Source organism: Crocuta crocuta, unplaced genomic scaffold, assembly GCF_008692635.1.
Source record: "Crocuta crocuta isolate KB4526 unplaced genomic scaffold, BGI_CrCroc_1.0 scaffold180, whole genome shotgun sequence".
NCBI lineage: Eukaryota > Metazoa > Chordata > Mammalia > Carnivora > Hyaenidae > Crocuta > Crocuta crocuta.
In genome coordinates, this window is record NW_027527549.1 from 5822858 (window position 1) to 5848007 (window position 25150).

The following is a 25150-nucleotide window of genomic DNA, read 5'->3' on the forward strand; positions in this document are numbered from 1 at the left end:
ACTTAAAACCAATACAACATTGTATGTCAACTATACTTCAATTTAAAAAAAAGCACAGCATGAAGGAGGGCACTTGTGGGGATGAGCACTGGGAGTTATATGGAAACCAACTTGACAATAAACTATTTGTAAAAAATAAAATAAAATAAAATAAAATAAAATAAAATAAAATAAAAAAAGGATAAAAAAACACACAATCTGTCAAAACTCACCCAAGAAAAAATAGATAATCTGAATAGGACTATATCTATTGAAGAAATTGAATCACTAATTCATAACCTCCCAAAACAGAAAGCACCAGGGGCACCTGCGTGGCTCAGTCAGTTAAGCGCCCGACTTCGGCTCAGGTCATGATCTCACGGTTCGTGGGTTCGAGCCCCGCGTCGGGCTCTGTGCTGACAGCTCAGACCCTGGAGCCTGTGTCGGATTCTGTGTCCCCCTCTCGCTCTGCTCGTTCTCTGTCTCTCTCACTCTCTCAAGGATAAATAAACATTAAAAAATTAAAAAAAAAAAACACAAAAAAACCCAGAAAGCACCAGGTCCAGATGGGTTCACTGGTGAATTCTACCAAACACTTAAGGAAGAAATTATGTGAATTCTCTACAATCCCTTCCAGAAGATAGACACAAAAGGAATATATCCTAAGTCATTCTGAGACATGCATTACTCTAATACCAGGACCAGACAAAGACATCACAAGAAAAGGAAACTACAGCTCAATATCTCTCAAAACATAGATGCAAAAATCCTCAATAAAATATTAGCAAATGAACAATCAAATCAAATTCAAAAATGCCCAATAAAATATTAGCAAATCATATTCAACCATTCAAATTCAAATCGAATTCAACAATGTATAAAAATAATTATACACCACGACCAAGTGGGATTTATCTCAAGTATGCAAGGCTGGTTCAATATTCAAAAATCATTTAATGTAATCCATCACATTTACAGGCTAAAGGAGAAAAATCACATAATCATGTAAATAGATGCAGAGAAAGCATCTGACAAAGTCTAATACCCATTCATAGTAAAAACTCTCAGCAAACTAGAAATAGAGGGGAACCTCCTCAGCTTGATAAAGAACGTACGGCTATCATCATACTTAATGGTGAGCAATGCAAAGCTTTCTCACTAAGATCGGGAGAAAGGAAAGGATGCCCCCTTTCACCATCCCTTTTCAACATGATATTGAAAGTCTTAAGTAATAAGCATGAAAAGGAAATAAAATGTGTACAGATTAGGAGGGAATAAATAAAACTGTCTTTGTTTGCAAATGACATGATTGTCTAAGTAGAAAATCCAAGAGAATACACAAAATAAGTCTCTTTAGAACTAATAAGCAATTATAACAGGGCTGTTGGATATAAGGTTAACAACCAATCACCTTCTTATATACCAGTAATGAGCAAGTGGAATTTGGAAGTAAAAACACAATACCATTCACATTAGCACCCAAGAAAAGTAAATACTTAAGTATAAATCTAACAAAATGTGTACCAGATGTGAGAAAAATATTCTGAGTGAAGAAATCAGTGGAACTAAATAAATGGAGAGATGTTCCATGTTATACATAAGAAGACCCAATATGTCAAGAAATCAATTCTTTACAATTTATAGATTCAATACAATCCCAATAAAAATCCCAGAAAGTTATTTTGTGGATATTGATAAACTGATTCTAAAGTTTATATGGAGTGCTCGCTTTGGCAGCACATATACTAAAGTTTATATGGAGAGTCAAAAGACCCAGAATAGCCAACACAACATTAATGGAGAAGAAAAAAGTTGTAGGATTTTCACTCTCCAACTTCAAGACTTACTATAAGTCTATAATAATCAAGACAGTGTACAGGGGCGAAAGAATAAGTAAATAGATTATCATGAAACTGAGTAAAGATCCTAGATATAAACCCACTTAACTAAAGCCAACTGACCTTTGACAAAGGAGCAAAGATCATCTTTTAAACAAATAGTGACATAACAATTTGATATCCACATGCAAAAAAAAAAAAGGAATCTAGACACTGACTTTACACCTTTCACAGAAATGTTAATTAAAAATGGATCATAGACCTAAAATAAAAAACTAAAAAATTCTTAGAACATAATATAGGAGAAAACCCAGGTGACTTTGGGTATAGCAACAATTTTGAGGTACAACACCAAAGGCACAATCCATGAAAGAAATAATTGATAATGTAGACTTCATTAAAATTAAAAACTTCTTCTCTGAGAAAGAAATTGTCAAGAAAGAATGAGAAGACAAGTCACAGGGGAGAAAACTTTACAAAATCCATATCTGATAAGGAATGTTTTCCAAAATTTACAAAGAACGCATATATTTTTTAATGTTTATTTATTTTACTTTTGAGAGAGAGAGTATGAGTAGGGGAGGGGCAGAGAAAGAGGGAGAGAGAATGAGTAGGCTCCATGCTCTCAGCACAGAGCCCAGTGTGAAGCTCAAACTCAGGAACCATGAGATCATGACCCGAGATGAAACCAAGAGTTGGATGTTTAACTGACTGAACCACCCAGGCACTCCACAAAGAACTGTTAAAACTGAACGAGAAGAACATGAATAACCTGAATTTAAAATGAGCAAAAGATCTGAACAGACACTTAACCAAAGAAGACATAGGGATAGCAAATAAACATATGAAAGGATGCTCCACATCATACGTCATTAGGGAGCTCCCAATCAAAACAAAGACATACTACTTCATACTAATTAGATTGGCAAAAAATCCCAAACACTGGCAACACCAAATGTTGATGAGGATGTAGAGCAACAGGAATGCTCATCACTAGTGGTAGGAATGCAAAATGGTACTACCAATTGAAAGGGAGTTTGGCAGTTTCTTATAAAACCAAACATACTCTTATCATGAAACTCAGCAATTGTGCTCCTTGGTTTGTGCCCAGATAAGTAGAAAACTTACATCCACACAAAAAAACCTGCATGTGAATATCTGCAGGAGCTTTATTAATAATTGACAAAATTTGGGAGCAACCAAGATGTTCTTTCTTGGTGAATGGGTAAAAAGAGGTACATCCACACAATGGAATGTTGTTCAGAGCTAAAAAGAAATGACTTATCAAGCCATGAAAAGACATGGAGAAATCTTAAGTGCATGTTACTAAACGAAAGAAGCCAATCCAAAAAGGTGCCTGTATTATTCCAACAACATGACATTCTGGGAAAGGCAAAACTATAAACACAGTAGAAAAAAATCAGTGGTTGCCAAGCATTAGGGGAGAGGAAAGGATAACTAGGTGGAGCATAGAGAACTTTTAGGACAGTGAAACTGTTCTATATGATATTGTAATAGTAGAAGCATGTCACTATGCATTTGTCATAAGCCATAGAATGGACAATGTCAAGAGTGAACTCTAATGTGAATTGTGGGCTTTACATGTTAACACAATATGCAGCTTCATTGATTGAAACAAATATGCCACTCTGGCACATGTAGGTTCCACATATAAGGAGTTTGGAAATCACAACTCCATCCTAACAACAGGTGAAAAAGCTGAACAGACTGAAACATCAATAACTCTACTTGGATCTGTAAGAAGGGGAGCATGCAGGGCAAATTGTTACCTCTGACATTGGAGAGACAGACAAGCAAATAATGTGAAGGGGATCACATTAATATGGGAAGCTTTCTAGTACATTTATTTCTGTGGTCACTGCTCTCTTCTATTTCCTTTTACCTGCTAGTCCGTAAGGTTTTCAAAAGCATGAAGACATTTCAGAGTCCCTGATTGTTCATGTATCCTTCCATTCATTCATTCATTCAGCAAACATAAATTAAGCTATCATGTGTTGGATATTGTGCTATTTCTTATGGGAACACAAAGATGTAAAAGGCATAGATACTTTATTCAGTTCAAACACTCAACAATTTTTGAACATTTGCTATGTACCATACACTGTGCTAGGTGTTAAGATTCAGCAATGAAGGGAGCAGCCCATTTTTAAGCAGTCCAAAAACTCCTTTTGGACTCAATGCACTCCAATTGGACTTTCAACACAACTCTTCATAGAAATTCCTCTTACCAAGTTAATTATGAACTCTATGTTGCCAAAACCAAAGGTCAATTCTTTTCATTATTGCATTTGATGCCATAGCAACATCCAATATAATGGACCACACTTTCCTTCTTGAAATACGTTCTACACTTGACTTCATAGTGGCATACTCTTCAAATTCTCTTCCTGCTTCACACCCCTCTTGTTCAGTCTCCTTAGCTGGCTCCTCTTCTGTTCAACCTCTAAATGTTGTTACGTCTCTGTCCCAGGATTCAGTCCTGGGGCTTCCCCTTTTATCCATGAGTATACTCTCTTCCTATATTTCATCTAATCCTGTGGCTCCAAAAACTACCTGATGCTTCCATTTCCCAAATTTACCTCTGTAGGTGAAATAAGGAGTGTAACCAGTGTGCACCTCTTATGCATCAGTATAGGATGGGAGGATGGGGAAATTATGCCTTCTGTTTCTTTGCCAACCTTTGGCCTTTGTGAGTTTTCCTAAGATAACATACTAGTTAACCCATGCTATGTCATATTGAGGAATTCTTGTCAAACTCTGATGTCAACTGGTAGTGACCTGATCTTCCCTGAGCATGTAGACTTTCCAAGTGTCCTAATGCCATATGCTTAAAAAAATTTTTTTTGCCCTTCATTGAATTTACTTGGCATCTTTGTCGAAATCAATTGGCCATTCGAATTTAACCTGTGAACTCACACCACATGCAAAGATTCCCTCAAAATGGATCATAGACCTAAATGTAAAGGCTAAAACTATACAGCTCTTGGAAGAAACCATAGGTGAAATCTTTATGATCTTAGGTTGGACAAAAACATGAGTGACAAAAGAAAAAAAATTTTAATGGGATTTTAATAAAATGAAAAATGTTCATAGGACATTACTAAGAAAATGAAAGGATAAGCCACAGACTGGATGAAATATTTTCAAATCATTTATCTGTGAAATTTAAGAAAAAGAAATTTTGTTTGCGATAGAGTGGGTAGGCCAGCGGGGGAGCTCCTACACCCTACCACTCATTGTCAATTGCAGACCCAACTGGAAGAGATGCACCTTGCAGGTAGATATGACTTTACTACCCCCAAAGGCTTTCTTCCTTCCACACCAACAGCCCAGCCAATGAGAGACTGTCACAACTCAGCCAATGAAAATTTACTCTCCTTCAAAATGGCAGTTCATTCCAATGGACTTTTTGTTTATAACAGCCATCCCAACTTCCCCTTTTCCTCTATAAAAAAGTGTTCCTATTCTTTATTCTGTGCCCTTGCCTGTGGCTCTGTCACAGCTTGCCTGTCCAGGATTCCAATTCTCTACTGTTCCTGAATAAGCCCATTTTTGCTGGTTAAAAAAAAAAAAGAACAAAAACAAACAAACAAACAAAACTGTCAGTTTTATTTTTTAGGTTAACTTATCTATTAAAGAACTTGTATCCAGAATATGAAATACTCCTACAATTCACCAATAAGGAGATAAATAACCCAATTTAAAATGAGCAAAAGATTTTAATAGATATTTCACCCAGAAGGTATAGAAATGTCCAATACGCATGTGAAAAGATGACCAGTATCATTAGTCATTAGGGAAAGCAAATCAAAAGTATTATGAGACACCACTTCTTACCCACTAAGATGGCTATAATAAAAAATGTGCACAATAACAATCGGAGACATAAAGGAACAATGTGGAAAAAAAGAAAACATTCACTCAATACCGTCAGGAAGTGCAGCCATTTTGAAAAACAGTTTGGCACCTTCTTAAGTTAAAGATAAATTTACATATGTCTCAGTAATTTCACTCCTAACACTCAACAGAAATGAAAACATAGGTCTACACAAACCCTTTATGTTCATACCAGCTTTTTCTGTAATAGCCCAAAAAGTGGGAAAACTCTAATTATCCATCAACTGGTTAATTAATAAACAAAATGTGGTATATCTATACAGTGGAATCGTATTCAGCACCTGAAAAGAATGAAAGACTGATACATGCTACAAAAGAGATGAATCTCAAAAGTATATTATGCTAAGTTAAAATAAGCCAGATGCAAAAGACCATATATTGCAATGACTCCATTCATATGATGTCCTGAAAAGGCGAATTTATAGAGTCAGAAAGTTAATTCCAAGTTTCTTTGAGCTGAGGAGTGGGAATGGGGCATGGCTGCTAATGGACACAAGAGATCTTCTGGGGTGATAGAAATGTTCCAAAATGGGACGAAGGTGATAGTTACACAAGCCCATAATTTTATTTAAAATAGTTGAATTATACACTTAAAACAAGTGGATTTTATGGCTTGTAAATTATATCTCAATAAAGCTGTTGGGAAATAAAAGAAACATGATATTGTGGCCCCCACCTGCCTTGTCCTTTATTTATTTCTCATTTTCTATACAAGTTATACTGGTTCCACTCAGAGACTCTAAACTCTTGTCCTATTAGCTCTTCAGCTGAAGGCAAATTTCCAGAGGACACTAGCTGAATCCTGCCAGCCTCCAGGCCTCCCAGCAGCTGGGGGAATGAATCCCCAGTCCTGAAGGGGATGGGGATGCATGTGGTTCACTTAGAGCATCACTCTGGCAGGCAAAGTGGTATGATGCACCTTGGTGGCCTCAAGTAGGGCTCCACAGGTTACAGCAAGACCAAGGGCTTTTAGCTAGTGCTGGCAGCTTCAGAGAATAAGCTGCTACAACTCAGTGACTACAGTCAAACTTCCATAGGCAAATGTGTTTCCAGCACATTTGGAAGGAGTCAGGTCTCAAGACTGAGTGAGAAGAGGAGAACGTCCACAACACAAGGAAAAAGAGAGACTCAGAAGAGGGTGTCAAACCCAATCTTTGTAGATGTTTTACTCCCAACATCTTTTTTTAATTTTTTATTTATTTTTTAAATGTTTTATTTATTTTTGAGAAAGAGAGAGACAACATGAGTAGGGGAGGGTCAGAGAGAGAGGGAGATACAGAATCTGAAACAGGCTCCAGGCTCTGAGCTAGCTGTCAGCACAGAGCCCAACATGGGGCTCAAACCCACGAACTGTGAGATCATGACCTGAGCCGAAGTCAGATGATTACCCGACTGAGCCACCCAGGTTCCCCAACATCTTTTTTTTTTAAACATTTTTCATATTTTTGAGAGAGAGAAACACACACACAGAGCACAAGCAGGAGAGGGACAGAGAGAGGGAGACACAGAATCCAAAGCAGGTTCCAGGCTCCGAGCTGTCAGCACAGAGTCCAATGTAGGGCTTGAACTCACAAATTGTGAGATCGTGACCTGAGCAGAAGTTGGAGCTGAAGTCAGACAAACAACTGAGCCACCCATGCACCCCACATTTCTCCCAACAACTTAAGAAAACATTCTTTTCAAGTGCATGTGGTGTTTTCACCAGGACCATTCGTTGGACTTCAAAAGACATTTCCATAAATATCTAAGAATGAAAATCATACCACGGTAGTATTAAATTAGAAGTCAATAAAAACAAGATATTTAGAAAATCCCCAGTTTTAGAAATTAAACAACATACTTTGGAACAACTCACGTGTTAAAGAGGAAATCAGAGATAAATTAGAAAATATTTTTCCCTTACAAATCAAAACCACACTGAGATACCACCTCACGCCAGTCAGAGTGGCTAAAATGANTTTCCCTGAATGATGATAAAAGTCTAATCCATCAAAATTGTTGTATGTGGCTAGCACAGTACTTAACAGAGAAATTTACTGCTTTAAGTGAAAAGTCACACATGAAAAAAGGGATAAAATCAATAATACAAGCTTTGACCTTAAGACCTTAAGAACCTTGAGGGGCGCCTGGTTGGCTTAGTCGGTCGGTTAAGTGTCCGACTTTCGCTTAGGTCATGATCTCACGGTTCGTGGGTTCAAGCCCCGCGTCAGGCTCTGTGCTGACTGCCAGCTCAGAGCCTGGAGCCTGTTTCAGTCTGTGACTCCCTCTCTCTCTGACCCTCCCCTGCTCACGCTGTCTCTCTCTCTCTCCTAGAAATAAATAAAAAACATTAAAAAAAATTTAAAAAAAAATTTAAAAAAGACCTTAAGAAACTTGAAAAGCAAGAGTAAATTGAATCCAAGCAAACAAAATGAAGCAAATAAGTAAAATAAGCTGATGAAATAGAAAAGCGACAAATAATAGAGAAATACAACAGTAAAGTTTTCTGAAATCCACACAGAAATTTAAGTTTCACATGGATTCTATATGTAAGTGTATATCCAGAACCATAAAGACCTTAGGAGAAGAAATAGGAGGGCATCTATTGAAACTAAAAATCAGAAAGTCATTGCTTCTGGGGTAGATTGTGGGCAGGGTGGAAGGTGGGAATTGACTAGAAAGGGGCAAGAAACAACTTTTTGAGGTGAAGGAAATGTTCTGTAGGTTTTCTTGGGTAGTGGTTATAGTGGTGTACATAACTGTCAAGCTTTATTGAACTCACACTTAAGATCTGGACATTTTCATGCATGTAATGTTTTTAACACCTCAACTTTTTAAAGTAGAGAAAAGGCAATGTGTTGAGGAGCTTATGGTAGGGGTAGTTGGCCACCTCTGAGGCACAGGTTTCAAAAGCAGCCATGGTGTCCTGAGTTTAGGACTCTGCCGAGACTGGTTTTGTGACCAAAATGTGGGATGACGGCTAACGTCCCTAAGATCCACTGTGGCCGCAGCTACAGATCCCTACTCTCATGATCCAGACCACAGAACTGGACAGTTATCACCAGATGGCTTCCCTTCCATGGTGATCTTCCTCCATAAACCTCGATCCCTTCAAGGGGAAATCGAACTTGAGGTTCTGGATATGCGGGAGTGGAAAGAAAGTCATTTCCCATAGAACTCAGTGTCTGGTGCTGCCACCAATGCAAATGTCTACACTCTGCACTCTGAGAGAGGAGACAACGGCCTACAGTAGATTTTCTCTCCCTGTGTATTTGCTGCACAAGGCAAAATTGCCCATTGTGCTGGAGATTTCTTCTCTGCATTTAAATCCACAGCTTGTGGATCCCAGACAGCTGGCATGGAGCGCTGAATCTCTTGTTAGAGGGAAGACCAAGCCTTTATCACACTGTGGCCCTGAAGCTTGCTTCCTGTGCCTTGGAAGAATGAGAGCTATGTTAAAGGTCACACAGTTTTTAGGGAGGAGGGACCCTGCAGGAGGCATGAGCAATGGGTATGTGGTAAGAGTTCAAGGTGAAGAGGCTGAGCCAGAAACAAGAGTGCATAAAACTCCAATCCTGCCTTTGGGACATAAGGAGACCAGAACCCAGCCTCTTTCAACTGGCTTCCAACAATCTAACAGGTTAGAGCTTTCTCGTTTTCTTTCAACTATTGCCGGGCACAGAGGCTTTGCAGAAATAAAGTGGAGGGAACAAAATGGTTTTCGTAAACCTGTAACTACTTGACTTCTCTTTTTGGCTTTCTCTAGGGTCACGCTGTCCTCTTATCTGCTCCCCAGTTCTTCTGATTCTTGGAGAGTGCTTCTTGGTACCCAGGTTTGACCATGGCTGGGTGGAGCTGCCTTGTCACGGGGGCAGGAGGGTTTCTGGGTCACAGGATCATTCGCTTATTGTTGGAGGAGAAGGAGCTACAGGAGATCCGGGCACTGGACAAAGTCTTTAGACCAGAATTGCGGGAGGAATTTTCTAGTAAGTAAACTTGAGTTCGAGGGTGAGTAGCTCCATCTTGACCCCTGGGTAGGTATAGGGAGAGGGTAGTTGTCTGGCAAATCGAAGGTGGTTGTAGCCAAATCAAGGCTAATCCCGGGTCCAAAGTCATCAGAAGGGAAATCTGTAGTATAAGACACATAAGGGTATGGGGAGACTGGGTCTGACCCTGATCCGGAGCTGGAGATGATGACCATAGGTCAGCCACTTTGGCCTCCAGGTCTCTTTTCTTCTCATTTATAAAATCACAGATCAGTTCTCTCCCTTATCAACAACTCTTTGATGTTCTGAAGATTTCAGACTTTGCAACATCTACAAAGGGCAGATTATCTTGGTCTTTCTCTGGCTTCATTTAGCATCCCCAGTGAAGGTGAAGTAAAAGGAAGTGAAGGTGAAGCCGAGTGTGTGTGTGTGTCTGTGTGTCTGTATGAGACAGACAGACAGACAGTCAGACAGAGAGGGAGAGACGTGGGGAGGATACACAGCATAGAGTGAGGGAGCCAGAGACAGACTGCCAGACTCCAGAGTGCGGATTCCCTGTATATCTCTTTCTACCATTTGTCTCTCCGCATCATCACGAGAAAAGGGGCTGCAGAATTTGCTAGAGTACTCGCTGCTCTGCTCTTTTCCCAGACTGCTGTCCCTGGTGCAGATGCAAAAGCTAGGTGTATAAGACCTGTTTCACCCCACCCCCACCCCCAGATCCTCAAAACATCCCTGTGAGGAAGGTAGGAAAGGGGTGTCACCCAACAAGACGATGAGGAAATTGAGGTGCACAAACGCGGAGAGACTTGCCGAGGCCCTCTGATTAATGAATGGCAGCGCTCAGGGTAGGGCCTCATTGCAGAGGCCCCAGGCCTATGGCTCTGGGGCTGCCTCTGGGCAAAGTGGGAGTTTGATCTCTCCCATTTCCCCACTGTGTGCGCCCAAACCAATTCCCTGTCCCCCTCCCCAGCCCCTGCGGACTGGGTGTCAAAATGCAGCCCCGCTGCCCAGAAGACTCCCCACACAGAGCCCCTGTCCCCCTCCTCGCCCTCCCAGACCGTGCCTGTCACTCTCCTGTCTCTGCTGTGCTCTGAATGTCTCAAATGTCCTATTTCCTCTACCCTCGGTTTCGACGGTGTGTCTAATGCACACACATAAACATACATGGTCAACGTCGACCGTCTGTGACCTTCATGTCTCAGCAATATTTACAGTCTGACAGCTGATGCCCCAAGCAGGCAAAGCGGGTTTCCAGTGTGACAAGTCAGGTGGCATCAGGGACAGCCAGGGGCCTCCGTGCAGATCCCGGTGCAGAAGCCCTACAGCGGTTTTTCCATGCCAGGCATTGTGCTCAGGCTTCTACATGCCTCCACTTGCTTGCTCCTCATTGAGCTTCCGACTCTGGCTTCAACTCAGGTCATGATCCCACGGTTTCATGGGTTTGAGGCTCCACACTGTACTCTGTGCTGCCAGCACGGAGCCTGTTTGGGACTGTCTCTCACCCCCTCTCTCTTTGCTCCTCCCCACTCACTCTGTCTCTCTCAGAATCAATAAATAAGCTTTAAAAAAAATGAGAAAGTAGGCACAGAAAGGCATCTGTGTGTGTCAAGGCAGCAATAACAATATACCACAGGCTGGGTGGTTTAAACTCACCAGAAAACCCCCAGTTCTGGGGCTAGAAGTCCAAGAGCAAAGCAAGGTCATGTTCTGGTGGGCGCTCTCTTCCTGGCTCATAGTCTGTCTCATCTTGCCGCATTATCACATGGTTCAAAGGGTGAGGGCTCTCTCTGGGATCTCTTTTATAGGAATATTGATCCCGTTCATGCGAGTTAAACCCTCATGACCTGATCGCCTTCCAAAGACCCCATCTCCTAACAGCAACACAGTGACATTAATGTTATCAACACATGAATGTAGGAGACATAAACATTCAGACCACAGCAAAGGCTGTGTTCAAGGTCCCACAGCTGAAAAACGGCAATGCTGAAACGGAACCCAGGAGGTCTAGCTGGAGCGACTGTGCTTTTAACCGCTAGTTTGTCTAGTAGCTTCTCTTTGGGCCTCTCTACAACCCAGACCACACCGCGTAAGCAAATGTCTATTCAGGCTACGCAAAATATTTCTCAAGTTCACGGAGCCTCAGAGGGGGCGGAGCTGTGCCGCTACCACCCGCACAGCGGCAGCGCCCTCTGCTGGTCTCTCCGCGCCCCACCAAGCTAATAGGGTAATGCCCTTTCCCCTCCTGGCTTCGGGCTTCTGCTCCCTCAGCATATCAGTTCCTCCAAGTCAGTTGGCTGAAGTCAGCAGCAAAGAGGAGGCAGAGGAAAGGAGGGGGAAAGGCAGAGGTGAGGGCACAAAATTCCTACTGATCGCCAGCAGCTTTTCCTCTGCCTTTCTTCCACTTCCGGGCACCTGGGANAGAGCAGATGGTTTTTCCAAGTTGTTACCCAGGAAGGAAATTTCTCAGCCCTGAATTTCTCACTCTGGATTTCTCTCGCTGTTCTCTGGTCTCCATTGCCAATTTCAGTTAAATTGCCTTATCCTTTAAATACGTACGTACATACATACATACATACATACATACATAGACTTATCCTTAATCTGCCTCAGAAAAGAAACGTGCGAATCCTGCCCGGGGGTGACAGGGGAAAGACAGCAAAGCTCGAAGGCAGGGGGCAGGCTTGGGTCTTCACTACCTAGACCTGCCCCTTAACCTGTCTCAGCCTCAGTTTCCCTGCCTGTATAGTGGACATCAGAATACCTATGTCATGAGAGAGCTGGTAAGGAAAAGATCAGACAACTGTGCAAGCTGTGTACAAAGGAGAAAACACAAAGTAAGTGTAGGGAATTTCCCTAAACTGTATGTAGCGCCATGTTTATTCCATGGGCTAGGTGAGGTGATGATGTTACTGGTAATGCCACCTCCCGCGGATTTCAGAGGATCTGGGGACCTGGAGGTTGTATCCACTGCCCTTGGCTCAATGGTCGGAATCCTAGTCCCTTGAGGCTGACTCATTTTCAGCAACAATATCTGCTTTAGATGGTATCTGACAAGGCACTCCTCCCTGTCAGTGGCTCCACTATCCTTCTGGTCAACCAAAGCAGGAAATACTCAGGCTAACATTGACTCTACCAAAACCTCTTCCTCTTAACCTATCTCCAGTAAGAACCAGGACCCGTCTAGGTAAGGTCTGGGAAGTCAAGCCTTCGTATCTTTCCCTGTCTCTGCTCCCTCTGTGGGAGCCCTGGTTCTGGTCCATCTCATCTGAAGTTTGGTGCACACATTCTGATTAATCTCTCGACTGGCCTGTTCTCTTTTAGATGCACCACGTCAATCCATGTTATATACAGCAGCCGGGGTTACCTTCCTGCACCACAATTCTGTTTGTTTCTCTTCTTGTTCCAAGCCCATAGGTGATTCCTTATTCCCTACAGAGTTAAATTCAAATTCTTTCCTCATAAGAGGAGGAGTGGATGTAAATCCATTCTCAATAATCACCCTATTCCCACTTAATAAATTTTATGAATCTCTTTAATAATTTTTGTCCCAGGCACACTTGCACACTTGACCCCTCGCTGATCAAATGATTTTTTTTTTTTTACTAAAATGGGGTGGACTCTGACTCTCCCCTGCTCACGCTGTCTCTCTCTCTCTCTCTCCTAGAAATAAATAAAACATTAAAAAAAAAATTTAAAAAAATAAAAAATAAAAAAAATAAAATGGGGTGGAAACAGACTTTGCTCTTTCCCAATAAATGCTACACATCCTGATTCCCTTGCCTTTTTTTACTTGTTCCTTCCGTGGATTTGCCCCTATCCCCACCCTGCCCTCACTGTCCCTGTCCTTGAAGGCCTGGGTAAATACCACCTTTATCAGGAAATTTTCAGATCCAGAAAACCTTCCAATGACCTGACTCGTGTCCACGCAGAGCTCCAGAGCAAGATCAAGCTGACCATGCTGGAAGGAGACATTCTGGATGAGCAGTGCCTGAAGAGAGCCTGCCAGGGCACCTCAGTTGTCATTCACACCGCCTCTGTCATTGACATCATCGGTGTCATTAACCGAGAAACCATCATGAATGTCAACCTGAAGGGTACAGTACCCCAGGGGGATGTGGGATGAGGTGGGCAAATGAGGCTCATAAAACAGAAGAGGAAGGGAGGAGAAGCCCCCATCCCTGAGCACCTGCTAATCCTGTGCCAGCTGCTTTTTCTCATTACCGCTGAGAGATGCAAGGCTGGTATCCCCAGTCTTCTAGAGGAGGAAGTTCGGGCTGAGAAGGGCTGAGTAACTCGTCAGGTCCCCCTGAGTTAGAGAGCTAGAATCTAAACCACACCTGGGCATCTCCAAAGGCCACAAAAGCTCTTTTCACCGCAGCTCTAATCAAGCATTGGCTCTGTTCCAACCTTCAACTCATGCTATCCAACCACATCCTGCCTCCCCTGGGCTAGAATCAGACCTTACCAGTGCCGCCTTTCTGTGTGCCTCTAAGCTGGTGGTCATCCAGTAAGGTCTAAGCTGGTGGTCATCCAGTAAGGCCGAGAACTAAGAGCTCTGTGATATGAAGCCCCCCCCACCCCCCATGTCCATTATGAGCGATGGGCCATAGCTCTGGGCCAGTTTCCTTCCGGCGGGACTCCTGTGCGGGATGGCCAAGCGTAATGAGAATATCTAGCACCGTCCTGCTCACCACTCAAGAGACCTAACAAAGCAAATTCACAGCAGTCTGGCAGGACAGAATTACCCAGCACTGTCTTAACGGGAACAGCTTCCTCTTATCCATAATGGTACTTCTTCAGCTCACGGCTGGGTGTCCTGTTGAAGAGTAGTTTCTAGCCAGGTCCCCAAAGTACACCTTCCTTAGATTCCCCATCCCCTAAATGCCTGGCTGGTGGCTCTTTCTGAATTGTGGCTTTCCAATCTACTTTAAATCTAGACACACTTATTTAAGGGATTAGCTTAAATCCCTTATTAGCCTGGCATGTAATATTATCCTTCTGACCCCGGAAGCAGTCTCTCTAGGGCCACAGCACCCCAATCCTCAGTCCTATCTGGCTTCCATGCCCTGCTCTACAAAGTTAGGCGTTAGTCTATTCAGAGGCTCTTTTTTCTAAAGCAACCCATTGCTGTAGAGTAGCACAATCTCAAAAAAGACCCTTTCTCTTCTACTTAGCCACAGCCTCACCACTCCCACACTGCAAAGAGGGTGCTAGATTAACCAACTTGCTCTTTTTAGCCCTTCTCTCCTAACTCCTGCTCCCCAGGGCTTCCAACAAGAGTGGTTTGAAATCCCCGAGAAGTGTTAGAGATATCAGTGGATTAAAACCAATGTCACTTCCAAGTTTAGAAAATACTTCACAGGAATGGTCATTTCACTCTCTACAGATAAATTTGCCCCCAATTTTCTCAGCCTCTAGAGTTGATTTTTGTAATGAGGCTGTGTCTCTAGAAAATTAAACTGCACTAAGACCTTAAAAGGGATTTTTTTAATATCAAAAAAAGTGAAAAATCAAAACAATGCTTTGCCAGGGAAAATTCCTTCCTTATGGGGATGGTGCTCCGCATCACCTCCCCCAGCCAAAGGGATTCTGCAAGATCCACAGGTTATAGGTACTAACCACCAGAGGGCACACTCCTCTTTCCGGTTCTCCACTAGGCTGACCAGAGAAAGCCTGTGCCGCCTCAGGAATGCTAAGTAAAAGGAAGGTTTATCACGTCCACTTTTCAGACCTGGGTAAAATTAGGAGTGGCCTTTGGAAGGAGCACTCAGTCAAGGTTAGGTAAAATTCTAGTCCATATTCTGAGAGTATGGCCTCCTAATAATATTATATTTAAAATAACCTGGTTTTAATGAGGTGGGAGGGATGAGTGACAATTTTTGTAATGTCTTTATGCAGCAAAATATAAAATGGCAACCTTCTGTCCTTTTCCAAAATTAAAAAAGTATACACATGGGTCCAGGAAATCCAAAAGCCTAGAAATTCTTGCTGTCCAGAACCCAAATGTTGTTTGCTTCTGTTTTTTTCATTTTTGCATTTTATCTATGGCTGTAGCATGGTCAGATCTTCACCAGAGACACAGAGGAATGCACTTCTGATCTACCACCACTACCTCACTTGTGGGTTAGGGGGTGGACACGGTCTGTGGGCACAGCCGGCCCTTTGGGTTAGTTGTTGACACTGAGTGTTCCCCATGGGCAGGTACCCAGCTCCTTTTGGAAGCCTGTGCCCAGGCTAGTGTGCCGATCTTCATCTATACCAGCACCGTGGAGGTGGCCGGGCCCAACTCCTACAGTGAGATCATCCAGAATGGCCACGAAGACGAGCATCTCGAATCCAGATGGACCACTTCATATCCATACAGCAAAAAGCTTGCAGAGAAGGCTGTGCTGGCTGCTAATGGGTGGGCTCTTAAAAATGGTGGCACCTTGCACACTTGTGCCTTAAGGCCCATGTATATCTATGGGGAAGGAAGTGCATTCCTTTATGGCCATGTATACAAGGCCCTGAAGAACAACGGCATCCTGAAACAGAGCAGCAAGTTCTCCGTAGCCAACCCGGTCTATGTTGGCAATGTGGCCTGGGCTCACATTCTGGCCTTGAGGGCCCTCCAGGACCCCAAGAAGGCCTCCAGCATTGGAGGGCAGTTCTATTATATCTCGGATGACACGCCTCATCAAAGCTACGATAACCTCAATTACAATCTAAGCAAAGAATGGGGCTTGGCCCTTGAATCCAGAATGAGCCTTCCTCTATGTCTGAAGTACTGGCTTGCCTTCTTGCTGGAAATAGTGAGCTTCCTGCTCAGTCCAATTTACAAATACGAACCCCCCTTCAACCGCCACATAGTGACGTTGTTAAATAGTGTGTTCACCTTCTCCTATAAGAAAGCTCAGCGGGATCTAGGGTATGAGCCGCTCTTCAGCTGGGAGGAAGCCAAACAGAAAACCGCGGAGTGGATTGGGTCCATAGTGAAAGAGTATAAGGAGACCCTAAAAACAAAGACTCACTGATTTGGGGGTGCCAGGGATGGAGATGTAGGTGTTGTTGGGAGATGTCTATCAGGTTCTCCCCCTCTGGCTTCACACAGAAAGAAACAAGGGCACAAGCCCAGGGCCTACTGTCTCTCGTTTACATGATGCTCACCTTCCTTTACAAGATGGTAAAGTCCCCGGCCCAACCAGAAGTTTCTGTCCTACTCACACTGCAGAGGACAGACCAGATCTGCCATAGCTGCTGGTACTCAAGCCTCCACTGCCGACTCTGGGCTATTCTGGCCTCTTTAACTGAAGAGCTTTCCCTACCGGTTTCATTTCCTTTGCCCTGTGTGAAACATTTCTTACCTTTTAAAAATTCTTATTCCTACACACTGCCCAATGAAAAGAGTAATAAATGCTTTAATGCCTAATCTGGGGGACGCTGTGGTTGACATGAACACACACCTTCCTCCTTTCCCTTCTGTTTCTGGGTATCATCACCTCCTATTTAGAAAAGTAGCATGGAACTGAGGTGGGCAAAAGTTTTCGGAAAGGGGGCAATTAAGATCGACAAAGCACCTACTATGTTTCAGACGTATATCAATGCACTAATCCTTCTCTGGAAACCTATGAGGTAGGGATTAGTACTTCTTTTTATTGATAAGGAAACCTGATCATCATTACCACCAACTGCTAAGTGACCAATCCATTTAACCCAGATAGACTCATTTGAAAGCCCCTGTCCACCGACTCATGCAGCCTGAACTGCCTAAAATTACAGCCAAACGGGGGTGGGGTGGAGGGGTTTGTCAGCGGTGCCACGGAGGCCTGGAGTGTGTGCTGCACTCCTCCTTGGGAGAGTCCAGCCCCTCTGGGTCGCCTCTTTCTTGCCCAGCTCTGTGCAGGAGACTCCCTAGGACCCAGGAGAACCCTTGAGGGGTATCTGGGAGGGTTCACAAGCCCTTGACAGATGGCCTGAGCAGGGAAAGGGGAAGCTGAGACGCAGCCAGCCTCTGCTGCCAATGCCAGTTTCCTTGGAGGCCCCCCCAGATGCACGAGGTCCACACTGGCAATTCATAGCCACTCTCTAACCTTTCAAATCGTGCAATGAAATCACACCACGGGTTCTAGGAAAGTAAAGGGAACAGGTATAAACTCTCCTAAAACGGTATCTCCTACCCGGCCCAAGAGGTAGAGGTCTACTGCCCCACACATCCAGATTTAACTCCCCCCCCCCTCCTTTCTCCCTCTCCCTGTCTCTCCCTCACACTGCCTGCTGGGAAGGAGGCTTATACCTCTGCGTCCTTGGTCTCTCTCCTTTCTCCCCATCTGCCCTGGCCCATGCAGCCTTCTTCCTCAGCAGCGGAGGTCACTCAAGGCAGGCTTGGGGACTTGAATGACGACACAGTCATGAACTAAACAGAGGACCAAGAGTCAAAAGAAGCACTGTCAGGGCCAGCGAGGACCATGCTACCTGGGACAGGTGAGGAGGTGACCATGGGGCTTGGAGTCGGGGTGGGGAGAGCTGCCTCTCTCCAGACCCAGCTGTTGCTCATCTTTATGAACCAGAGTCACACCCAACACCCAGTGACTCCTTTCTTACATAGAGAATGTACAGATTATGATTGCAGTTGACCTTGATTACCACAAGGAAGACAGTCTATGCCTTCATTCTAAGGACAGAAGGGGAAAAAAATCTGGCCCGGATGCAGGTTCCTAGTGCCTTCAAAACCCCAAGGGCAAAGGATCAGCATGAGGCTGAGAGTGGAGAGGCGGCGGGTTAGGTGAGAAATGGAACATTCCGTCCTGCCTTGCTGCACTGCCCACAACACAAGAGACAGCACCCCTGCAAGCTCTTGTAAGGTGCACACCTTTATGTGTATGTCCCCAGGCGAGGCAGGGAAAGGATGGTTGGCTCTGGGACAAGGGCCCTCAGGTGTGTTTTTAGCCTAGTGAAATCCCACATCTATGAACCCAGCAGGGCAATTCTCACAGAGAAGGGGAGGGGCATCGTGGCTATAGGGCCAGAGGGCCTCCATGTGAGCAGAGGCAGCGGAGACGGGCTCTGACCAGCTGGTGGTCCCAGCTGAGTAAGCATAAAAGCCTTCGAATGTCTGGACCCGTGAAGTTGGCCATTCTTATACTGGGCACAGAGCTGAGGGCTCTGGGCCTTTTGAGTTAATGCATAAGAGCTCTCTCTCCTCTCCCCCTCCCCTCTGTCTCCCTCCCTCCGCCTCCCTCCTCTCTGTTCCCTCTCCACTGCTCCTCTCCTCTTCCCTTGCCTGCCCCCACCCCCGCTGGGTGCAGCACAGAGTCGGGTGAATGAGTGAAGGAAGGTGCAGGTACACATTTAGCCACCAGGTTAAGTGCTAAGTGTGAGTCCAGGGACCAGAGCTCATCTCAACTTTTGGTGAACCCCCCCCCCACACAGCAGAGGGGCCTCAGCTAGGCCTTGAAGGATAAAGGGGACTTGGGTAGGAGAGTGAGGTGGTCCAGGCAGGGGAGGAGCTTGAGCAGTGGTGCTAAGGAAGGGTGGAGGTGGGGAGGTGAGGAGGGTGAAGAGAAGCGAGGAAGGCTGGGCTGCCACGTGGAGAAGGGTTCTCCCCAGGGAGATTAGATAGCTTACGGTGTCAGATGGGAAAGTGAACTTCATAAGGCTGGCCTCGGGGCGAGGTTGAGTGAGCAGGTGGGTGAATGGCCCAGCGGAGGGCCAGGAGGAAGGTGGCAGGGGTGAGAGGGGGTGAGCTGGACAAGAAGGCCAGCTGGACCAGCTGCTTTAGAAGTGTGGACATTCTGTGTTTCACCCCGTCTAAAATTCTCAATTACTTTATTAACAAACAGACCAAGAACAATAACAAAAACTGACCTCGCAGCTTCTCCTCTCAGTAGTAAGTGCAAACACCCAAGAAAGAGCTGAAGACTGGGACCAGGGCAGGGCAGCTCTGGGGTTAGGATGGGGCTCCGCATCCCTGACGTCTCAACTGCTCCAGGCAGCCCACCCTTCCCCCACCCCCAGAAATGGATGAAGCTATTAGAGGGGGTCATCAGAAACACATGGCTGTCAGGGCTCCTGGGTAGCTCAGTTGGTTAAGCGTCTGACTCTTGATTTCAGCTCAGGTCATGATCTCACTGTTCGTGGGGTAGAGCCCCACGGCGGGCTCTGTGCTGAGAGTGCAGAACATGCTTGAGATTCTCTCTCGCTCTCTCTCTGCCCTTACCTCTATTCTCTCTCTCTCTCTCTCTCAAAATAAATTTTTAAAAATTGGGTCACCTGGATGGCTCTGTCGTTTGCGCTTCCAGCTCTTGATTTCGGCTCAGGTCCTGATCTCACAGTTCATGGGATCTAGTCCCACCTTGGGCTCTGCTCTGACAGCATGGAGCTTGCTTGGGATTTTTCTCTCTCCCTCTCTCTCTCTGCCCCCCTCCCCTGCTTCTGCCCTCTCTCTTTCTCTCAAAATAAATAAATACACTTTAAAAATGGTGAAAAAAAGACATGATTGCCGATTGGACCCCGAAGCTGGACCAGGGCACTCGGAGGCTCCTCACCCCCTCCCCTGTCTCTTGGAATGTGGGCTCTGCTTGTTTTCCCTACTCCCAGAGGCTGCTCCAAGGACATGACCTTGAATAATGATGTGGTGTTGAGAACACCTGCACAGTATACGTGACTGAACCCAGCGAAGCCTTCTTTATAAATCTTTAAGATCTGGCAGGCGGATGCAGAGATCCATTTGTCTTGGGGCCGCCCAAGGCAGGCCTTATAAGTAAGTTCCCTTTACTTATTACGACTGTCCCCTACCAACCTGGGCCGTCTCTTTCTTAGGTCTCTCCCTGTCCTCTGAGGGTAGGAACCAGATCCAGATTACACCTGGGAAGCTTCCATGAGCATGTAAGGCAAGTACGTATCTTACTTCATGTAAATATCCATGCTTTTTTTTTTTCCCAAAGAGATTTCAGTGGGAAATCTCATTCACTCACTCATTCATTCATTCATTCATTCATTCATTCATTCATGTTCATGTACAAAGTGCTGGCCCAGAGCCTCTTGGGAGGGGGTATGTAATTATGATATTACTTTATTACCTTATTAACACCTAAAAGAGGGGCACCTGGATAGCATAGTTGGTTGAGCCTTCAACTTCAGCTCAGGTCGTGATCTCACGGTTTGTGAGTTTGAGCCCCTCCTCAGGCTTTGTGCTGACAGCTCCGAGCCTGGAGCCTGCTTCAGATTCTGTGTCTCCCTCTCTCTCTGCTCCTCCCCCACTTGTGCTCTGTCTCTCTCTCTTCCAAAAATAAAATTAAGACACTAAAAAAAGTTTTAAAAATCTAAAAGAAAGATGAATTTCAACACACATGTAGCCCCTAGGATTTTGGACCAAAGATCGTGGACTGCTAGCAGCGGAATCAGGTGCCAGGGATTGCTTTATACATTTTCTATAATAATCCTCAAACAATACTCAAAGCAAGCACTCCTGTTATCCTAATTTGACATATGAGGAAATGGAAGCACAGAGAGATACATAATTTGATGGAGGTCATCCAGCTCGCTGGTGATTCAGTTCCAGTAATTAAAAAAAAGCGTTTTGACTTCTAGGGGTCTACATGAGGATATCAGACCCACATGCCTGCAGGAGCCAGTCACCCACATTATAAGTAAGGCAGGCTGGAGCTGAGAGACCCCAGGGATTTTGGGGGGGGGCAGTGTGGTGTGCAGGAGGCCACACTCTGCTTCGGGGAGCCAGCAGCTGATTTTGGGTTTGGGATGCATCCCAAGTTCCCAGATCTTCTTTGAGGAAAGCAAACCTTCCCAATCTTTACATGAACTCTCTTGATTTCTAAATATTGGCACCCAATTCTAAATTTTGCCAACAGTGTGAAGACCAGCTCCGGGAATGTGTGGGCTAGTGCCGAAATTGTATGCGTTATATTTTAGTGCTTAAAAAGTGGGCAGCGAGTGTTAGAGGCAATCTGTTCATTCTTGGTGATCGGTCCTGAGTATACGTTACAGCGTATTCTGTACTTTTCTGTATGTTTGATATTGGTTGTGATTCTTGGACTGAAGGAATTATGAATTTAAAAAAAGAATGAAAACTAATGAAACGCATCTCTGGGCTAGATCCACAACTGAGGCTCTCAGTGTGTTTCATCTCTGTTCCCAGGCAGGTGGGGGCAGTAAAATATGAGACATGGTAGGTACTGTGCACAGTGAAATGTACAAAGGCCATTAGAAAGGTAATGTGTCTTGGGAGGATCCCATCTGGGCAGGGGACTCAATAAAGCACTTGCATTTGGGCTGAATCTGAAAGATGGTGGGATTCTAACAGGCAGAAATGGGGGAGGGATGTACCCCAGGCAGGGATGTATCCCAGGGAGTCTGCCAAGACACAGAGGTGGGAAAAGGGAGCCATTTTCAGACAATGATGAGACCAGTGTGGACAGACCAGACAGGTGCAGGGGAGAATGGAAGACACACCTGGAAAGACCTGATGGGAAAAGACCAAGGTGATCTTGTTTCACCTCTAGGAGAAACACTGCTTCCTTCCTTCTTTCCCCTCAGAGCATGAATTCTCTTCCCCTTCTAAAGACCATGTGACATTTAGCTACTTTACACGTAATACGCCTCCCCTTCTGTGGAAAATTATACTCTTTAAGGGCAAAGGCCATGTCTCCATGTCCCCACTAGCAACGAATATTGACAGTCAGGCGAAAGAACTTGGAGATTATTCAGTGTGCAGCCAGCGAGGATTCTTGCTGAGCTGTCCCTGGAAGAGAACTTGGGCGCCAGTGTGTAGGATGGACTGGAAGAGACTAAGAGGACACCTCAAGACTTTGAGCAAGAAATAACGGTCTGATTTCAGCAGAGTAACAAAATGGGATGCAGGGGGCAACTGAAGCCAGCCTGAGGCAGAACACACACTCCTTTAGGAAATGCCTGGGTAGGGTCACAGCAGCCCTCTGCACCCACTCTCTCAAGCCAGAGCCTGAATGTCCTTCCCTCACCCTCCCTCCCATTCAGGGGAGCCTCGGGACCCTTAGGATGACCCTGAGTGCCTTAGGATAACAGACAAGGCCCTTCAGGATTAGCTCCTGCCTGCTGCTCCAGATGCAATTGTCACCAATTCCTGCCCTGTCTCTAGATTGTCCAACTTTATGTGCCAACAACAGACTAAGACTTCCTGCATACGTTGTGCTTTCACAGACTCCCGTTCTAAAGCTGTGTCCCTCTTACTCACGCCTTGTCCGTGGCTCCTGCCAGCACATCCTTGTCAAGTCCTTATTCACTATCCAAAGCTTCCGTTGTATCATCTCTGCATCTTGTGTATATCTCATCACATGCTAATTATTTCTATGTCCTGTCACCCTCACTACACTGTCATGTCCTTGAGGGCAGCCACTCACCATTCCATCTGTGTTCGTAGAGCCGGGACCTATGTCTGACACAAAGCAGACACACAGATGGACAGCAGACTGATGAATGGATGGATGGGTGGTTGGATGGCTAGATGGATGGGTGGATAGACAGACAGACAAAAAAACACAAATAAACTGAATTGCTGAGATAGGGAGGGAAGGGAGTCAGGGAAGCAGAAGGAATAACAAAGCAAAAAAGAGTTCAAAGGTGACCTCAAGAAATCTCCCATTTCTTAAATGATTTCTTACAGTGGTTACTTACAGTGCTTCTGAAAGCACCTTCTGAAGGAAGTTTGCAGGGAGTCTTCCTCCTTTATCATGGGATGGACCCTGCACAAAGGTAAGGAGCAGGGAACAGAGTTGGTGTTTCAGGGCATGAAAGAGTCTCATTTTGTAGCAGCGGAGGGGGAGGGGAAGACTAACAAAAGTGGATTGGCCACTCTGTCCCCAAGGGTAGGGGACCCTGGGGTCAATGGCAAACTCCGAAACAGTCACTAATCTGTTCCAGAGACCTGAAGCTCCCTACTAATTAAGATTTTCTTGGAGAAACAGAACCTGGGGAAGCGAAGTCGGCCCTTCTTTCAAAGCAGGTGCTGGTGACGGGGTGGGCACAGTGGGCTCCTCGCCCTGGCGTCTTCTTAGCATGGACCCTGGCCTAGTTGAGGTAGGAATATCCTTTTCATATGCCAGGATCTAAATTCCTTGCATCAGCTGGAGCCTGTAAAGTCACTGGCTCAACTGTGAGCAGGGCGCTTCATGGGCACCCGGCCTGTGGAGTCACGAGGGCCCTGTGCTTGGCTTACCACTCTCCCATGGGGGCCCCCGCATCTGATTTTGCACTGAGCCTTAGGAATGAAGCAGCCTATCCTGTTAATGAGAATTTCTTTCATCAGAAGGCAAAACAACTCCCTCCTAATCACAGGTCAACCTGGAGGACTCCCTGTCCCCTCCAGGAGAGATTGAAGAGCTTGTGGCATCCAAATTTTAGAGCTCAACTCGGCCCTAGAGGCTCCAACTTTCAGCTTTGGGTGCCCTCTTCCTCATTTCACAAATGAAAAGACAGGCCTGAGAAGTAAAGTGACTTTCCCAGAGTCACCAACAAATCAGTAACAGAACTGGGCTGAGTGCAGGTCTCTCTCCATTCTGCCCATCAAGAACACACTAGAATCCCCATGGTAAAGAAAAGAGGAAGGTTTATAGCGGGGGCACCTGGGGCCAGGCAACATACAGAGTTTGAGAAGCACAGCACATCGGGGTGGGGGGGTAAACTTTATAGCCTCTGACACGTCTCGAACCACCACCTGAACGTAATCCAACCACACTACACTTCTGTCACAGCCGCTCGGGCCAGCAACACCTTCCTGCTCCCTGGCACCCTTCCCTGGCCCAACCACCTGGCCCTCACGCTTCAGGCTGTGCCCCCCCCGCCCCAGAAAGTCTCCAGCCTTCCGGGGAGGGCGAAGCGTGTCCCTCCGCTAGGCGCTTGTCACAGTCCAGCTGGTTGCTTATTAACTTGTCCGCCTCCCTAACTAGGCTGCGGAGCCTGGAAGGCACCATGAGGACCCTGCATGGACCACCCACGTCCAGCCCATTTAGTCAATACTTACGGAGTGGAGGAAGGAAGGAAGCCAGTGCTCTTAAAGAAAGGGACTCTGGACCAGAAGAAATGGGATTTCAGGGAGTGGAAGGAAGGCTGTCCAAGCAGGAGCTCCCCTAAGCAGGACAAGGCTGGACTCCATACCCACCTGTCCTGGGGACCTGATCTCTGCTGCCGAGTTTGGCTTGTGAGCACTGTGCGTGGAATGGGTAGGAGAGACACAGTCTCCTGGAGGCGAAGAAGGCCCAGAGCCAGGAGGCTGTCCTACAAGCCTATTTGCTAAAGGAAAAGAAATAGGGATAAGAGAGAACATTTGGAAAGGGGGCAGAGGGTAGGCTTAACCCACACGCCAGCTGCCAAGCCTTCTGTGGAGCTCATACAGCCCACACAGGCTTGTTTGTGTCTCTTACACAAACAGAGACAGCAGGTGCTTCATAGGACAGGACCAAAGTTGCCGGGGCAAGG

At 45.4% G+C, this 25150-nt stretch overlaps 2 protein-coding genes across 2 annotated transcripts in view; one reads left to right on the top strand and one right to left on the bottom strand.

The window, feature by feature from the left end:
- Nucleotides 1-24865, bottom strand: part of LOC144234263 (uncharacterized) — a 77345-nt gene extending 52480 nt beyond the window's left edge. The window contains exons 1-2 of the mRNA XM_077767532.1: nucleotides 24834-24865; nucleotides 23351-23418 (exon numbers count right to left, since the gene is read on the bottom strand). Coding sequence (XP_077623658.1) covers nucleotides 23351-23408 — 58 coding nt within the window. The 5' untranslated portion in view covers nucleotides 23409-23418; nucleotides 24834-24865. The remainder of the gene's footprint in view (nucleotides 1-23350; nucleotides 23419-24833) is intronic.
- On the top strand, nucleotides 9263-17111 carry LOC144234243 (3 beta-hydroxysteroid dehydrogenase/Delta 5-->4-isomerase). Its single transcript, XM_077767510.1, has 4 exons — nucleotides 9263-9354; nucleotides 9481-9700; nucleotides 13633-13797; nucleotides 15905-17111. Exons 2-4 carry the CDS (start codon nucleotides 9556-9558, stop codon nucleotides 16714-16716), a joined length of 1122 nt encoding a protein of 373 aa, XP_077623636.1. The 5' UTR covers nucleotides 9263-9354; nucleotides 9481-9555; the 3' UTR covers nucleotides 16717-17111.
- Nucleotides 24866-25150: the final 285 nt, after the last annotated feature.